Source organism: Diplotaxodon limnothrissa, linkage group LG9 (genome assembly GCF_057381915.1).
Source record: "Diplotaxodon limnothrissa isolate DT_005_m linkage group LG9, D_limnothrissa_male_GT1.1, whole genome shotgun sequence".
In the NCBI taxonomy this organism is placed as follows: domain Eukaryota; kingdom Metazoa; phylum Chordata; class Actinopteri; order Cichliformes; family Cichlidae; genus Diplotaxodon; species Diplotaxodon limnothrissa.
In genome coordinates this window covers 17,941,380-17,960,507 of record NC_140604.1, presented here as the reverse complement: position 1 = coordinate 17,960,507, position 19,128 = coordinate 17,941,380, and the positions used below count along the sequence as shown (strand labels likewise).

Below are 19,128 nucleotides of genomic sequence, written 5' to 3'. Positions count from 1 at the left end.
GAAGGATGACTGGTTCAGAGTATCTGCAAATATGCAGTTCTTGTGGGATGTTCCCAGTCTGCATTGGTCAGTATCTCACAAAAACTGTTCAAAGAGTTTATCATATTTAGATACATTAGTTTATCATCTTATGTATCTCAGAGCTAATTTATCTCAAATTGCTATTGATAGTTCTGATAGAAAACTGTCAGAGTAAACAGCATATCAGTTTGTTGCATATCGGGCTGCAGAGCAGCCAGGGTGCCCATGTTGAACCCTGGCTACTCCCAAAAGCACCAATAAAAGGACACATGACCAACAAAATTGTAACCAGGAGAAAGGGTGGTGCGCTCGGCAGAACGCATCATTCAATCAGAGCTCCCTGACCTGCTGTCCATCTACACCAAGCGGTGCAAGACCAAAGCTAGGAAGATTATGATGGACCTCTTCCATCCCAACAATGGACTCTTCTCACTGTTGAGGTCTGGGAAGCGCTTCTGCTCCCTTAAGGCCAAAACAGAGAGAATGAGGAGGAGCTTCTTCCCCCAGGCTATTCGGGCCCTGAACCAGGTGTAGGACTGGACTCTCCCACACACGTCACTATAAGACTGGACTCTCCCACACACGTCACTATAAGACTGGACTCTCACACACGTCACTACACGCACCACCACACATTTCCTATAATCCTATAATTCCTATAATTTATAATCCTTATCTTTATAATCTCTTCTGCTATTTGCACATTCTTTACTGTAAATTCCTAAGTTAATTTGTAAATTCTGTAGTAAACTGTAAATTGTAAATATTGTAAAACTTTCTCCTGTCATTTAATGGTCGGGCATTGTACAGCTACAAGCATTTCACCCCCATGTCATACTGTGTATGGTTGTGTGTGTGTGTGTGACAAATAAAATTTGAATTTGATTTGAATTTGAAATGGAAGATTGTGGTCTGATTTGATGAATCATGTTTTCTTTTATATTACCTGGCTGGCTAGGTGTTTGCACATCGCTTACCTGGGGAACACTTGGCACCACGATGCACTATGAGAAAAAGGTAAGCCAACAGAGGCAGTGTGATGCTTTGGGCAATGTTCTGCTGGGAAACATTGGGTCTTGTTCCCATGTGGATGATACTTTGACTTGTACCAGCTTCCTTCAGACCACACATTGTTTCAGACCACATACATCCTGTGGCCTCTGTCAGCAGGAAAATGCAACCTGCCACAAAGCAAAAATGGTTCAAAAGTGGTTTGAGGAGTAAAAAGAGCATGAGGTACTGATTTGTCCTCCAGATTCCCCAGATATCAATCCAATTGAGCAACTCTGGGATGTGCTGGACAAACACATCAGATTTATGGAGGTCCTAACTTGTAACTTGGAGCACATAAAGGATCTATTGCTACCATCTTGGTGTCAGATACCAAGACATACCTTAAGGGTTGTATGGAGTCCACATCTTGACAGATCAGGACTGTGACCAAAATAATATTTGTTTTTGTGCCATTGGGACAGACATCTCAGTGTAGTCCTATTATTATTTTAGTATACTTTATTTTCCTGTTGTCCTTTTATCTATTGTCCCTTTTGTTTGCAATGGCTGAATCTGTAAAACAATTTGCTCAACTACAGTTGTTTTAAGTGTGCTATACAATTAAAATAGTTGAAATTAGAATTACCTTTCCATCTTAAGATGATAAACCAACTTCTCTCTTCTTCGCTTTCAAGTCAGAACAGGAACAAAGATAATTTTATTGGCGATAAAATAATTTAGACCTTTTCTTACACTCAGCGCTACCTCATTACTTGTTTGATTTTTATGAACCAAAGAGTTTTTAAACTTAAGGTTTATTCACTCATTTACATGAACATGTACAACAGTTATCATATACAATATATTCTTTGACAATGTTTTTATTGGTTAGGTTAGTAGGATAAGTTGTGGTGTTGACATTAAGAAGTTTTGAGTAAAAATCCCAAGGTGGAGCATATTAGTACTTTTATTTCTTGTAGTTCTCTTCCCAACAAGCTCCTTCTTTCTACAAAAAAACAGGAAGGAACTCAATTTGTTTGAGTTATTCAGAAACTTCTCCCTGTCCTTTTTTGCTATCATATTTGATGTTGCTACACTTGCATCTTGCTGACCACCTTGTAAAACACTCTGTACATGCAGTCTATGTTCTTTGTACTCTTTTTACAGAAGGGTCTAGTACGCTGATCCAGAGTTACAGGAGCCCTCTAAGGGTGCTGATTTACCCTGCAGGGGCCTTATTAGAGCTAAGACGTTTGGCTTTCAGGGATGTCAGAACTGGATGTCTTTTTCTAAGCTAGAAAAAAGGAGAGTACACATAGGCAGAGGTGAGTGATACTGCAAGGAGGCAATCCATTAATGTCTGTTCATGTTTCGGCTTGTCTGTAGAAGATGACCAACGTCAGCAAACTGCCAGATTCTATCCTGGACCTTCCTTTAGTGCTCCCTCGCACTCTGCAACCTTTTTCCTTTTGGGCTGCCACACTTGTTATGCAATCACTTCAATCTTGATTTCCCTGGGCCAAAAAAAATACTCTTGATGCAAGATGATAATATAGGGACACACATGCTTTATGATAAAAGATTCATCAGTCACACAACAAGAAACATATCAAGACTTATAATCTGATCATGAACAAAAAAAAAAGAACACTGCTGGAGAGATTATCTGGATGTAATACTCAGGATGGTAAATTAGGTCATCAAAGTGTTCATTAACAGTAATTATCTCATCACTGGCTGATTATGACATTACATTGTAGTTGTTTTGTTATCAAGGGGTTCACTAGAGCCTATTATCTGTCTTTGAGCCTGTTAATGCAACTAGTTTTGTTTAATTTTGATATCTTACCTCAAAATTATTTGAGAAGAGAGTCAGTCATCCAAATTATTTTTTTTAATTTTAACATAAATACCCAAACCTGTATTTATCATGTTGATGAGCAGACTTCTTCCAAAAAGTAGCTATTGCAGCATTGGTTATTTCCACACTTTGTATCACACAATATCAGCAGCATCTCTCCTCTTGAATCATTCCTCAAAGATAAATTTATTGTTTGGTATTATTGCAACTTACCTTGAACACATTTACATTTGAGTTTTACTCCAAACATTATCAGGCTTAAAGCTACAGTTAATTGTTTGTTTTTTTTTGTTTTTTTTTCCTAACACCAAACACTGATAGCAGTAGATTTATTCTCTTCCAGGTTCCTTAATTCAGACTAAAAAAAAAAAAAAAAAGCCTGGAGCTGATGGATGTTGGTAGCAGGTTTCAAAAGTGTCTACTAATGTCTACTCTAAATCTTCCTCTTCAACATATCTCGAAAGAATTATGGATGATGTCCGAAAAGACCATGAAGGCACAATTATAATCGAAAGATGAACAATCACCTGACCTGCTTCTGGCAGATGTCACTGATTATCTTGCAGGCGAAGGGAAAGAACTTGCTAGTTTTGTGTAACACATTGACAAAGCAGTGTCTATCAAGGGTGTGTGTGCAGGCAGGCGGAGATGAGGATCCAAATGCAGGACTCACAGACTGAATACAATTCAAAACCTCAGCTTTATTGCTGGCGAAGAAACAAAACATGAACTGAACCGAAACAATACCGACACGAGAACCAAAACACACAGGCACAAACTGAGGGTACGACGCGACACTGAAACAAAACACAAGACAAGGAGCATATACCAGAAACCCAAGAAAACAGTTCAAAACAAAACTAGACCAGGGGCCGACCAGGAGGTCGACAGCACATGAACCAAGTCCAAAACAGTTCAGGGGGCTGGCCGTGTGGACAGCAGCGGCCACGCAGGTGAAGCAAATCAGGAGGCCGGCCACGCGGAAGGCGGCGACAGAGCAGGTCCGAGGCCGACTGCGAAGCTAGCGGCGGCAATGAACCCGTTCAGGAGGCTGCCCTCGACGATAATGATGTCCAGCTAGGGGCCTGGAGAGCGGCCGGCGAAGGCGAGGTGGTACAAGCCGAGCTGGATCTAACGGCGGTGTAGCAACTGCGGGACCAGACAATGCGACCGTGTGGAAGCTGCAGGTGGTGCTGCTGCAGGAGACCGTGTGGGAGTTGCAGGTGGTGCTGCTGCAGGCGGTGGCTGAACAGGCGGTGGCTGAACAGGCTCCCTAGAGCCGTCAGCGGACACAAGGATGTGCTGGCTGGGTCCTCCAGGACCCCCAGCTAACGAGGCGTGATGCTGGACAGGCTCCTCAGACCCACCAGCTGACAGGACGTGATGCTGGATGGGTTCTCCTGAACCCCCGGCTGAAACAGAAGATGACTGGACGGGCCCCCCAGACCCTCCAGGAGAGGGGGACGGCTGAAACAGTTCTCCTGAACTGCCAGCGGAGACTGACAGCGACGAAGGAGCCGTGAAGAGCTGGATTGGCTCACATGAGCTTCCAACCGGAGCTGCTGATGCATGGCCAGAAGGCGTTGAGGCCCCTGGCTGAGGGTGTAGATGAGTGGCTGACTGGATGAGTGACAACACTGGAGCCTCAATTGGTGACAAAGCTAATGACTGTGCTACTGACTGAGCTATGGACTGCAATAAAGGTTGTAGTGATTGTGGAGGAGGTATAGACTGAGCTAGCGGCAACTGAACAGGGGACTGAGCTAGCGGTGACACAGAAGGCTGAACAGAGGGTGACTGAAGTTGAGGTGAAAATGGTGGTAGAGTAGGTGACTGAGCTACAGGCCTGGTGGCTAACTGGGCTATAGGCCTAGCTGAAGGCAATAATGATGGCTGTAAAGCAGGTTGTGGAGTGGAAGACTGAGCTAATGGCTGTGGGGCAGCTAACTGAGATGAGGCTCGAGGTGGAAGTGAAGCAGTTTTTTGTTTTACTGTACTTAAGCTGTACTTAAGCTGCGAGAAACTGCCTCTGTCTGCCGATCAACGGACCCTGACCCTAACCCTTTAATAAACGCTAAGCAGAATTGATATTGTCCTTGCAACATTGGAATTTCATAAATGCACGAATGGCTTGGCGCGCCAAAGAATAACGTCAGAACAATGTGACTGCTCACTTGCAATGCTGATCCTGGAACAACATTTACTATGTTGATCTGGGAACACCAACACATAGTGATGGGACGTTCTGTATCGAGGCTTCGGAGCGTGTGTCGAGTAATGGAGGGGGCGTTTCCGCGAAGCGCGTATCGAGGCTTGCTTCATTTATGGGAGGAGCTGAAAATGATGACGTCCGAAGCCTCGCTGCCCGGCTGTACCACGTGACTGGTTCATGAAGTGGTTCGAACTTTGCCGCAAGATATGACAGCGATATAAACCCCTCAGACTTCATTCAAAAATGTGGGTGTTTGATGGAGAGTTGCGGTTAGTGAGAGTTTGGAGACCGTATGGAGGTTTATGAGAGTGAGGAAAGTCAGGAGAGAATGGAGCCAGCTAAGAAGAGGAGGATGTCCTCCCCTGTGTGGGAACATTTTGATCTTATTCCTCCCAACAAGGTATGTAAATTTCTATAGAAGATGTATTTTCATGATACTGATGGTGCAATACAATTTATGTTGAGCTGTCTTGACTTTTGTACAAGGTGAAGTGTTTGCTATGTGCCAGGGAGCTGGGATATAACAGCAACACCTCATCCATGCTTAGGCACTACAGAGCTTTGCATGAGAATAAGGGGGACACCAATCGTGGAGCAAGACCAGGTGAGCCATCAAATGCAATGATAATATAGGATGCAGTAATGTTACTAAATGATATAACAATATTATACAGCTGTTATAAGTTACGTGTGTGATATTTATATTTGTGCTTTATCTTTATTGTCTTTCCTCAGGAGAACAATCTCAAATAGATGAAGACCTGGTCAGCATGGTGATTGAGGACTCCCAGCCAGTTAGCATTGTGGAGGACAAAGGATTCAAAAGATTTGTTAAATCATTAAATCCTAGCTATGTTCTCCCCACTAAAAAGGACGTAAAAGCAGTGAAAATTTAGTTTTTACAGAATAAAATGTGAACAGGCAGGACTGAGGCTCAAAGCCTCAGTGTGTAGCTGTCCATACCTCAACGTTACAAAAGCACAACTACTGTCCACACCCCAACCACACCTCACCTCACAGTAAATGATCATTTCCATTTCAAGCATTTCCAAATAATCATTTCCCATACTGCCACTATAAATATACACAGTATACTGCCATCACTACAATATAGATGTTTTACACACTCCTTTTGTTGTTGACATTTACAGGCTGTGTGCAAAATGCCACACTCTTCAAATTCATGCCAGCTATTATTTTTACGTCCAGTAGGTGTCCTGCTAGAGCAAATGAAGCTTCATGAAGCTTCGCGTTGGGGTGAACCAATTGGATGAAAAGCTTCAGTGCTTCATGGGGCTTCATCTGCCCATCACTACCAACACAACATTATCAGATCGTGCTTATATACACAGGGGAGTAGTCAGGGAATGGAAAACAGGAGGGAGACACAGCTGGGAGAGATAAGGGCTAACGATACAGGGGAGAAGTAAAACTGAACACGCTGACATCACACATGAACATGAACCTTCAAAGTAAAACAGGTTGTATTTGCTTTTTTGTATGAGTTTGAAGCGTTGATAAAGATCTCCTTAGGTCTGGGTGTAGCTTTACTACAGTCACATGTGCATTGTTTCACTGTATGTATTTCAGCAACTTCAAAATAACCAGGCTTTTTTTATGTTAGCTGGTTTGAGAAAACCTAAAACCCAACTCAAATCAGATTACACCAGCCTTCCACTTGAGTGTTTGTTCTTCATTTTATTTGTTGTTTCCATTATATAACAAGTAAAATGGAAAAAGACAATAATGACTGACGAAAATCATTACTGTCAGGGTCCTGGGTCTCCTGACCCAGCATGTTTAGTTCTTTGTGATTTTTGTATTATTGTACTTGTGTGAGTTATTCTATGGTTTCTAGTTTCGATCCCTTGCCCTTCATGTTTCTTTGTGTCCCCTCTGTTCTGCATGTTTGAGTTTCCCTCTGTGTCTTTCGGTTCTTAGAGTCCTCTGCCTTATGGTTTATGTCTCTGTGTTTCCTAGTTGCTGTCTCCACCGTGTCAAGTTCGCGTCTGTGTAATACTTCCTGTTTTACTTTGATGGTTCGTGTCTTATGTGGATGCGTCCTGCTTTGCTTGTCTCGTCAGTCCTGATTTCTCCCAGCTGTGCCCTCATTCTGTGTCTCATTCCCCTCGTTACTTCGCAGTGTATTTAAACCCTGTGTTTCTCTGAGTCAGTGTTGTGTTGTCCCTCATGCTGTGTGGATCGCCCTGTGGCTCACTGTGAGTTTAGTTTATGAGTTTCCAGTTTGGTTTGGTTTGCGTATGACTCTCTCTCCTGCCAGCAAATAAAGCTGAGTTCTTTGTGTTTAAACCTCATGCCTGAGTGCCTGCATTTTGGGTCCAACTCCTGCCTGCCGCACAGCGATTCATGACAATTATGGCTTCCTTGACACCACAACAGGTAGCTCTATATGTTTGATGTGGGGGAGTTTTACATCCTGATGCAACCCTTAACAGGACTGGTGTCTCTAGTCATACCAGTGACTTTAAATTCAACGCAAATCATGTAAACCGTTATCCTGTGAAGCCATAGTCGGTGCCACTGTTTAATGGCGGCATGACTTTCAGATTTCTATGGTATTTATTTCATTCAGCTCCGCCACTACACCATCCATAGCCTCATGACAGAGCTATGGAGATCATTTTAGTTTTTGGCTAAGTCAAAGTGAAACTAATTAATTTTTTTTTGAATAATAAACTGCAAAGAGACTGATCAATTTCAATCTGTTTTCTGATTAGCCTTAATCCCTGTGTAAACTATACTTGGTAACTAGGACCAGGCATAAAACATATTTCTACATTTTTTTTTTTTTTTTTTTTTTTTTTTTGTATCACTATCTAAATTTGTGCAAATATTCATAGCAATGAGTCGCACAATTTACAATGCTGTAACATATGGCTCAAGGGGTTGCATGTATAAAATGTATTCCTTTAGGGGCAATTCTTTCAAATATGCTGCTTACAGCCAATTTTCAACTGAAGCTCTGAATATAATCAGCAGTTATGTCTTCAGGCATAAATGACTATGCTGATCCAGGCAAATAGAGCGAAACCTTTGTGAAACTAAAAACCCTTATTTCAAAAATACATCTTTCTTTATAGTAAATCCTCTGTTTTGCCAATAGCAATAAGATAAACAAGTTGCGTCTTCAAGAAAAACAAATGTTTTCCTGTATTTTGAAATCAAAATACAACAATAATCCCAAATTAAAACTTGCATTACAATAGACACCAGTACGGTGTACATTTTAGGACATCGTCAGGTATCAGACAAAAAATTGTCAGGTGTCAGTTGTCAAAAAAAAAGTTGTCAGGTATCAGAAAAAAATTGTCAGGTGTCAGAAAAAAAATTGTCAGGTGTCAGTTGTCAAAAAAAAAAATAGTCAGGTATCAGAAAAAAAATTGTCAGGTGTCAGACAAAAAAGTTGTCAGGTGTCATAAAAAAAATTGTCAGGTATCAGAACACAAGGTACCAGAGAGAAAATCTTCCTGCAGGTGGCGCTGTTGTCATGTCCCACCCGAATTGATTTCCAAATACGTCATCAACGTGTGACCGTGGGAGAGCGTAAGGTCATTGACCTCACCGGAGTTTTACCGTGGTTCAGGCTCCTAACGACACAAGGTAAGTTTAACTTTTTCTCCCTTTTGTTCATATTTTTGCCACAGTTGTGTTATATTAAGTTGCAGTTATGTTGTGAAAGTTACATATCAGAGACGGAAAGCCAGTTTTGTACGAAACCAAATCAGTACTATTTTTGTCTGGCTAATTCATTCTAGCTAGCGACAGTGGTGAAACGTGATTCAAATTTAAACTGTTCAGTAATTGTTTTGTATACATTTCAGCAAATGGACAAGCTGAAAGCTTACGAGCAGCTTAAAAAAGACCTTGAAAATGGTAATCCAACACTTTATTAAACTTTTTGGTAATGCTTGCAAGTTAATTTTTTTAACTGCAAAGAACCCTGACAATATCATGCTTTAATTATTTAACATGTATGGTATTCATATTTACTTCTCTTTATTAATATGCATGTTAACAGATGTATATAGTTATTACTTTATGATATTGTTGGAGTGCCCGATTTAAAAATAAATAAATAAATAAAAATGACAAAAGATAAATTTCTCACAAAATTAAGATTGCAATTTAAAAGTTAGATAGTCATGTAGGATCTGTCTCCTACAGTCAATCTATAACTACTTACCCTTTTAAATTTTTATTTGAAGGTGAGATTACCCAAAAAGGCTTTGATAACAACATAAAAAAGCTCCTGACAGCAGAAAAATCAGGTAGGTTTTGATACTTTTGAACAACATGCAAAACAATCTCCTTTATTTAACATGATATGCTTAGCAGGTTATGATTGAATAACCACTTTATTAATAGATGCAATACATTTTGAAAGCAGATGACTGTGCAGTAGTCTGTGATTGTAGTAGAATTCTATAAACCACATGTTTCACATCAATGCCCTATTTATATTGCAGATGACACTACTTCAACACGTGGCAATGAATTTCTCAGTAAGAAAACCACAATTATTTTGCTTCAAGGTCATTTGTAATATAGAACTCGCTGTGGATCAGTTTGATTAACTTTCAGCTTCATCCATTACAGGTGCAGCAGAGGCCTTTGGTAAAGCCAAGAAACTACTACAGCCTCAAGTAAAGAAAAGGCAGTTTCCACTGAATGATAAACGTTTGGACCATGCCAAATCATTATTGAAGGTTAGTTAAAAAGTGAAGCTACCTGTATGACTATCAGCAATATATTAAAAAATAACTTTCTAAATTTGGCTTATTTTTTAATAAATTTCCCTTTTTTTCCTTGATGCTAGGTCAGACTGGCTCCCATGGAGTGGAAGCCAAGAACTCATAGAAAGTGTGGACGGTACCAGAAGTTAATAATGGACGAAGCTCCACCTCGAATCATTCTTCAAGGCCATGAAACCTATGATGATTTAATTACCATAGGCAAAGAACGCTTCTGGCCAGAGCGTACTGAGGGGAGTGAGTTCACTCTTTGCCATTCTGACGGGACCAGGTGGAGTAAGCAGGAGTTCCACAAAGAATACGGAACTGTTTCTGATATTACACATATGTGGAAAAGAACAATATACATCGGGCGACGACAACTGGGTAATAAAGTGTTCAATATTACTATTAACTACTGTCTAGCACTCGAATTTGTATGGTATGAAATAATTTTACTTTTTGTACAGAGGTCGTGTGTTTGGATGATCAAAGTTCCATCTCAGGTGTGTGCCTGCCCAAACCAAATTGAATATTTTTGATGTTATGATTGAACATGGTACACTGGCCATGTTGGGCATTATTCAGATATATTGCAATTAATGTGTTATTTTACAGATGAAGACCCTGTAACTAAAGTGGGTGGTGATGAAAGTTGCAGTTTAGGTGAATGCCTGGACATCTAACTAAATCATTAAAATTGACTTTTTTGTTTTGCATTACATTTCCAACCTTTACACACTTGTTTACTATGCTTGGTCATTGCACAGTTACTGTATATAATATGCATCTTATTCTGCAGATGAACTTCCTGAAACCCTCATAGGACAAAGTGTTGCAGAACAGGTAAAACCATGGCTTCATCTTGAACAGAACAATTAATTTCTTATCATTGTCATAAATGTGGATATTTTCACAGTGCACCCTGCAAAAAGTATATCTTGGCTGAATGTGTTCATAGGATTTCCATGCAGAAACATCCAGCTCAGCTGAATTTGAAACAGGGAGAGTCAGAAAGAAAAGCCAGTCCAAGCAAAGGAAGGAGGAAAATGTAGGGTCATCTCTAGGTCCAGGTGGAGCAGTGAGCCAAGACATGTTACCACATGCAGTTATTGAGTCAAAAGAAGCTATGGAGGGAGCTGAAGAGCTATCTGAAGGTGCTGGAAGTAGTGGGCTTTTGATAGATTTTGCACAGTCTTTCAACCCAACTCCAAAATCGCCATCATGTAAGCATTCTTTCCCATTTAGGGCTAACATCATATCATCAGACAAAATTGTAAATAAAGGTTTTCATTCTTCACTATTTGGTACTCAAGTTCCTGGAGTAAACCTAGATATTAGTGATCCAGCAGTTAATAGAAGAATGATTAGCAGTAGCTGTATGTTAATGGATGTTACTTTGTGTTTTTTTTTTTTATCCCCAAGTGTATCTTCCACGTGTTCCATATGTGGAAGAGGCTTTAATTACATACAGTGAGGACAATCTACTGGGAGAAGGAACATTTGGCAAGGTATATAGAGGTTCTTTTCATGGTACTCCAGCAGCTGTTAAAAGGATCATGTGTGGCCAACAAGGGATGGAGGACAGCGACATTCATCATGAGATAAATGTTTCACTGTAAGAACTTTGACACACTTTTTTTTTTCATTGTCAAAATCGATTCTTCCTCAAGCTGTAACATAATATGCCTCTATTTTGTTTTTTTTATTCGGACATGTTTCTGTTTTATTAGGAGACTGTCTCACCCCAACATCGTCAGACTCATGGCAGTTGCCCGCACTGAGTCCTGCTTTTTGTTGGCAGCTGAATACATTCATGGCGCAACCCTGCAGCAAGTGCTTCACACAGACAGCTGCTTGGTGAAGGTACCAATACTCATAACTTTATGTTTAATACATTTAGGTAGATGTGAATTATCTTAATACCCTCATATTAAAAAAGAACTTTTTATTGCTGGCATTTGTTTAAATATGTACTTGAAACCATCTTTGTGTACAACATATAAAAAGACTGATTCCTTTATTTTTCTCTCATGTTTTCAACCATTTAGGATTACCAAAATGATCTTTAATTGTCAAATGCCAGAAAAGTATCAACTTAGTAAAAGAATAATCTTAAATTTTTAATAATAAGCTCCCTTACTGTTTTGGTAGAATTGCTGTTTTTACTTGGATGAGGTCCAGACATTTTAGGTTTTCTTCTACAATATTCTTACAATATTTTTCAGGAATTTCTGTCCAGTCCTCCAGACAGGACTGGTGTAACTGAGTCAGATTGGTTGGCCACCTTGCTCACACACACCATTCACCTCTGCTTACAGTTTCGCAAGAGGACTGCAATCAGGGCTTTTTGATTGTCACCGCCAAACATTGACTTTGTTGGTCTTAGGTCCCATTGTAATTTATTTAAATTGAAATGGCAATTGCATTTGAATACTAATCCTATTTGAAGTAATACATTTCCAGTGGTAGACATGTTAGATTGTCACACCTGGCTACGCATTGTTTTATTAATATTATATATTGTCTTGATAGCTTGAAGGGGATGATGCCGGTTTCATATCACTGGACTTATCCATGGCAGTAGAGTACATCCATGCACAGAGAATCATTCACCAGGATATAAAGCCAGCAAATGTCATGGTAAGCCATACTGTATTTTTCTTTTTCTCCACTTTGTTTTTGAAGATCAAAATAAAAATAGTATATTATTTATTTAACTTTATTCTCTTCAGTCTATTAAACACTACATTTGAACAATGAGAAACTTTTCTGGCATATTCATATAAAGGATTTTTTTTTTAAAGTAAGAAGCCTTACATTGTTTCTTTAATAGTCCAATTTTTCTTTAATATGTTGGTTCTTGCACACCTACAAAATTCCCAAACATGTTGTAAGTTTAGGCTTTACAAACTGAAAGTTTCTATTCTTTTATTAGTCTGTACCACTTGCTTAAGTGGAATGGGGATTAAAAAATGCACAGGACTATAAAACCAGGTTGGATCATTAACCAATCTGTTAATTTTAATGTTTGGTATAATAAACAATCTCAGAATAAATCTGCAGTGATTGGGTGATCTGGGTGCTAAAAGCTTTGAGGGTTTTTTTTTTTTCCCCCCCAATTATGAGCTGTGGTCTTTGGAATGACATTTTTGATAACATTTGTGAAATTTTAGACAACCTGGTAAGTTCTCATATGTATACCTTATAGGTTCACCACCCTTCTAAAAAGGCAGTCCTGACAGACTGGGGCATGGCAAACATAAGAGACACTGTGATGCTTCGTCAAGGGAGTAAGTTCACTGCCCAGGCTACTGGTCCAGCTGGTGGCACATATCTTTACATGGCCCCTGAATGCATACTGATGTTTGAAGAGGCCTCGTTCCAGACAGACATGTGGTCCCTCGGAGCCACATATCTGGAGATCCTGACGGGTTCCGCTCCGTGGATGGTTAAAAAACAAAGAACTGGCTGCACTAATGGCCACCAAAACCCCACCACATGCCCTATCACATCTCAGTGACAAAAACAGTTTTCTTGGTGGTTTGGTGAGCTATGACCCAGACTCAAGGCCTTCCGCATCTGATGTTGTTAAGTTTCTCAAGTCAGGCCTTGATCTTACGAGCCGATATGGCTACAAGTGGTAATGTTGCTACAGTCTGCAGTTCAAAAGTCTTTCAATGTGAATTATGTTCTACATTTTGTTAACAAAAGTTGTGGTAAATGAAACACTGAATCATTATGAAAGATGGCACCTTGTCAATTGTATTTCAACATTTTATTGTACATTTTGTTGGTCAGACAGTTTTCAAATTACCTGTTGATTTTAAACAAGGATAAATAAATGTTAACAAACACTGTTGTATGATTTTATTGGTCATTGGAAATGTTTACTGGTGCACCTTCCATCCTCTCTCTCTTCAGAAAGATGTATATGTCATTTGCCTCGGCAAACGTAGAAGGTGTAGGAACTGCATTTCTGTTCATGGCAGTTGTGAGCTCTTGGACTAGCATGAGGTATGCAGCAAGGCAACCATCAGGTGTGCAGGGAAACTGGCTGTTTTCTAAAATGTTCTGGCACATGTCTCTGAATTCCTGGTTTGCTACCAGTGAAGGCTCTTCCCTCTCACAGATTAATTGCTTGGCATAGTCTAAAAGGTCTGGGTCAACAATGTGCAGCACATTGCCATATCCTGCGAATGAAAGACAATATTGAAAAGATGTTCACTTTGAATGTTAAAAATAAATGAATAATGACAAAGCTGTTCTAGAACCTGTATAAGAAGCAGTCAGTGTTTACAGATGTTATTACAGAAACTTAAAGATGGAAATATCACTCAAACATTTAGATAAATTTTTAGTTAAAGGTGTCAATATGAAGCCATTTTAGTATTGACAGTAGAAATTCAGAAATCTCTTATTGTACTACAAGTAGGCTTCTTCGGAAGACACAAAAGAGAAAGCACATTATAACAGTTTTACGCTCATTACACTGGCTTCCAGTATATTTTAGAAAATTCATTTTAAAATTTTAGTAATGACTTTCAATGCTCCGAATCGTGAAGCTCCTGCCTTAATTTCTGATGTTATAGAACCCCACGCTCCCTCTCCCAGCCTGTGATCATCTAATCAATGGCTGTTAGTAGTCCCACCAGAAGACCAGAGGCAAGAGATTCTCCAAAGCGGTGGCTCCCAGGTCATGGAATGCTCTGCCTCCATCATTACGTTTCCTTGATTGCATTTATTCTGTATGTTCGATTGTGCTGTTTTATGTTTATCTGTTTTATATTATTGTGAAGCCACTTTGTGGTTTTTATCCTGTGAAGAGTGCTATATCAAAGTAAAAGTAAACTAATGAAAGTTAAAAAACAAACAAAAAAATAAAACCCCACAGGCTTTCAAATGACATACCAGGAGGTGGTGAGGTAAACAGAAGGTCGGGTTTCCCAAATGGACCAGGTGCATTGCGTTGCTTGCGGATGTCATGGGTGTTCCAAACTGTTTGCTCCGTTTTTAAGTCTCTTTGAAGCAGTGGCAAGTGTGAGTACTGCAAGCAGTTGCTATGAAAAAGGAGAATTAAAAAATTAATATGTTCATCTGCTTCTTTGAGGTAGAATAAGTAAAAGCTAAATTTTAATCAGTACTCAAAAAACAAAGGCATTCCTAGACCACATAATTTCATACTGCTGCTTGATTATTTTTCATGTCTAAAAATATTGACTTACATGTGCACAGGATTGTCCAGTTCAAGGATCCCAGACTCCATCATGGCCTACGCATGTTGTTTTGAAAAAGACATAAGTTGTGAAGGTGAGAATTTCATTAGTGAAAAGGTACAGATGTACATAAACACAGATTCTGGCCTTGTGTTTTCAGATAAACTAATCCATCGTATGTTTAACGAAATTTTGATGGCTAGTCTTTGTTAATAGGTTTTACAGGTGAAAGATTTGCTTTACCTCAAATGTTGTCAGCCATTTCTTAATCCATGTCCGCTTTAAAATACTGTTGAAACATTCAGCTCTCTAAACAACAGAAACATGACATTATCAGTTTTGTTGTCAGGTTGTTACTTTAGAAATAGTCATTTACCAGCTTAAAGACATACCTGGTTGTGCACTGATGTCCCCATTCTGAAGCACCTCCATGCCTGATTCCCAAGATCTCGCATGTGAAATGCCATCTGCATTTGACCCACAACAAGGTTCTCCTTTCCTCTGTCCCCCCGAATCATTTGAGGACAGCCTAAAGACACAAACTGAAGATAATTAGTGAATGATGAAAAAATAAATTTATTAACAAAATGTAATCTTTTTTAACCCCCCATTTTTTTAGTATATTGCATACCACCCTGTTCTTGAACAGCCTCAAAGAAGTATCTGGCCACAAAGTTTTGTTTGCGGTTGGATGTGCCCACCTTTAGCCATAGAACCTTCCTGGAAAATCTGAAAAGAAAGAAACAGAAAAGTGGCCACTTGTACATATGATTTAATCATGTTTTGGCACTATGTTTGGTTTTTGTTACATTCCCCAAGAGTGACAGAGGATTTTTATGAAATACAATATAATCAAGTGTGCCTTATATTCAAGTGTTCATATATTTTCACATAACCAAGCCTATTGTTGAAGAATCACCTAACCAAGTCTATTGTTAAAGGAAAACATGATGTATTCCTTACCTCAGTGTCTGAGATGTTTGACAAACATGATATAATGATGCATTCTTTACTTCAGTGTCTGTGATGTCAGATAAAGCATGATATACTTCTGTATTCTTACCCCAGTGTGTGAAAGATCAGATAAGCTGATCTAATGCCTAACCTCTCTTCGACTTCTCACAAAAGAGAAAGTACTATGTAACCTGCTTTTTCCTATAAATAAAGGAAGCAAGCCTGCATTCGGTGTGTGTGTTCCTCAGAGACACTCACCCGTGCGCACGCTCTTATACACTCTGAGTTTGGTCTGCAGTGTCTTATTTCTCTTGCTTGTGTTTGAACAAATGTCTTCCCCTGACAAAGAGTATGCTGGTTTTCCATTGTATTATGTCTAGGCGTTGTTTCTGGTTCCTCCGGCCATTTTGACTGCCATAGTTGTGTAGGCTTACATGCCTTTGGAATTGAATGTGACTCTTGACTGTGTTCAGACTGACGCGAGGGGAGAGCTGCCTTTTGTTTTGTAATCCCTTGTATTCTCCTGTTTATGTGTTGGTTAGGTAGGTTATCGTAAATTGTACATTTTATTTTCTTTGGAGTTAAATTCTGTTTACTTTATATCAGGGATGTTTTGTTTGTTGTGTTGGTCTTGGCCCTCCCTGAAATTAACTGCCAGTCTGAAATGGAACTTTAAGACTAGCAGGAAATAAGCCTTTTAAAAACCGCCATCTTGAATACTCCTTCACTATTCATACTTTATCTTGGTCCCTTAGACCAGGCTTGGCCAAATCCAGACCTCGAGGGCCAGTGTCCTGCATGTTTTAGATATCACCCTGGGTAAACACACTTGAATAAAATGATTAGTTCATTACCAGGCCTCTGGAGAACTACAAAACATGTTGTGAGGGTAATTTAGCCATTTGAATCAGCTGTGGATCAAGGACACATCTAAAACCTGCAGGACACCGGCCCTCGAGGCCTGGACTTGCCCATCCCTGCCCTAGACTCCTCAGGAGAGATAACACCTCAGTTTACCGCACATCCTTATCTTGAAGCAACTTTGTACTATCACTGAATATAATAAATTAAGTAGCGAATGCCATATTCAAACCTACCCATCAATCCCCAAATGTATCCACATTCCAAAGAACTTCAGTTTATCATTGCCTATATGAAACAACAAATAATAATTACAATTTGTTTCAACAGAAGTACCATCAAAACATGTTTGGAAGGTTAATTGAAAAGATAAAATAAATACCATCAATGTGCCATGTGTCATTTGGACCACGGCTGATGTAATTCCGACGGGGAATTTTCTTCTTTCCAGGAGATCTCCTCTGAAGACCACTTGCATCCATATACCTCATTATATTAGCAACATCGTCTCTACAGTAACAATAGATTTTACTATGAGCTCAACAGTAAAACAAGAGAATACTTGATTATATACACACTATTTAACCAACCTGTAACAAGGCCGCACTCCTCTGACATCCCTTACCCGCTTTACCATTGCCCTGATTCCTTGTTCAGGAGACCACTGTTTCATCTCACTCTAAAAAACAAACAAACAGACAATTGAATGTTTTTTTTTTAAAATCACTACAGAAAATAACATTTATTGTTTCTACAATAGCTCATGACACAGACTTCAGGAAAATATATATTTTTTGCACTGATGTTTTAACGCTTACCTCCACAGCTTTGTGGATTTCAGTAAAAGGTCGTTGGGGGCATCTTCGCTTCAACCCTAGAAGTTTTAAAACTCGTCTCAGATGCCTCTCACTGTTAAAAGACAACACAGACTTACATTATATTAAATGCAAACTGCATGTTTTGTCATTTTAGAGAGTTGTCACGGAAACTGTTGAAATGCAGACTTACCTTATTTTATGCCCATATGAATTCAGTGCACAGCTGATTTCCTTTTGTTTTAAGCCTTTGTTGAACAATGTTATTATCATCATATCTTGAAAGGTTAAGTGTAACAACAACAGTCTAATTGATCACCCACCTCTTACACTGAACATAAGTAATTAACCAGTAAAGTACTAAATCTTTTTATGTGGCAATTACACTAAAAGCATCGTCTATTCAGTGCCCACAAATAAAACATGTGTAGCAAAAAATACACTTCTTTGATATTAAAGAGGTGAACAGTAGTTAATAAATAAGTTGTACTTTAGTCATTTATTTTTAATGCTCTTTTTTTAATAAAAAAAAAAGTATTTTTGGTACAGTCATGGGAACCAGCCAGAGTCGGATACTCCTTTCATCATCGTCAGATGACATATTGCAGCAAAGTCTAAAAACAATAACAGAAAAAAAAAAATCGGGATCAAAAAATATCCCGACAGTAGCAATATAGAAAAGAGAAATAAAGAAAAAGAGCGACAGAAAGGATGCAGGCTGCTCGTAAGCTTTCAGCTTGTCCATTTGCTGAAATGTATACAAAACAATTACTGAACAGTTTAAATTTGAATCACGTTTCACCACTGTCGCTAGCTAGAATGAATTAGCCAGACAAAAATAGTACTGATTTGGTTTCGTACAAAACTGGCTTTCCGTCTCTGATATGTAACTTTCACAACATAACTGCAACTTAATATAACACAACTGTGGCAAAAATATGAACAAAAGGGAGAAAAAGTTAAACTTACCTTGTGTCGTTAGGAGCCTGAACCACGGTAAAACTCCGGTGAGGTCAATGACCTTACGCTCTCCCACGGTCACACGTTGATGACGTATTTGGAAATCAATTCGGGTGGGACATGACAACAGCGCCACCTGCAGGAAGATTTTCTCTCTGGTACCTTGTGTTCTGATACCTGACAATTTTTTTTATGACACCTGACAACTTTTTTGTCTGACACCTGACAATTTTTTTTCTGATACCTGACTTTTTTTTTTTGACAACTGACACCTGACAATTTTTTGTCTGACACCTGACAACTTTTTTTCTGACACCTGACAACTTTTTTTCTGATACCTGACTTTTTTTTTTTTTGACAACTGACACCTGACAATTTTTTTTCTGACACCTGACAATTTTTTTTCTGATACCTGACAATTTTTTTTTTGACAACTGACACCTGACAATTTTTTGTCTGATACCTGACGATGTCCTAAAATGTA

At 39.2% G+C, this 19,128-nt stretch overlaps 2 protein-coding genes across 2 annotated transcripts; one reads left to right on the top strand and one right to left on the bottom strand.

The window, feature by feature from the left end:
* Positions 1–8,932: 8,932 nt before the first annotated feature.
* LOC146625400 (uncharacterized) lies at positions 8,933–11,302 on the top strand. The gene is made up of 9 exons (XM_085362040.1): positions 8,933–8,981; positions 9,314–9,376; positions 9,575–9,610; positions 9,705–9,814; positions 9,925–10,225; positions 10,309–10,344; positions 10,457–10,504; positions 10,641–10,684; positions 11,264–11,302. Exons 1-9 carry the CDS (start codon positions 8,933–8,935, stop codon positions 11,300–11,302), a joined length of 726 nt encoding a protein of 241 aa, XP_085218166.1.
* A 2,338-nt stretch (positions 11,303–13,640) lies between these two features.
* On the bottom strand, positions 13,641–18,712 carry LOC146625399 (uncharacterized). Its single transcript, XM_085362038.1, has 13 exons — positions 18,654–18,712; positions 18,261–18,298; positions 17,878–17,962; positions 17,688–17,778; positions 17,460–17,548; positions 17,252–17,379; positions 17,106–17,157; positions 15,686–15,783; positions 15,447–15,583; positions 15,298–15,363; positions 15,064–15,110; positions 14,750–14,898; positions 13,641–14,031 (listed from the first exon to the last, which is right to left on the bottom strand). Exons 2-13 carry the CDS (start codon positions 18,283–18,285, stop codon positions 13,709–13,711), a joined length of 1,290 nt encoding a protein of 429 aa, XP_085218164.1. The 5' UTR covers positions 18,286–18,298; positions 18,654–18,712; the 3' UTR covers positions 13,641–13,708.
* Positions 18,713–19,128: the final 416 nt, after the last annotated feature.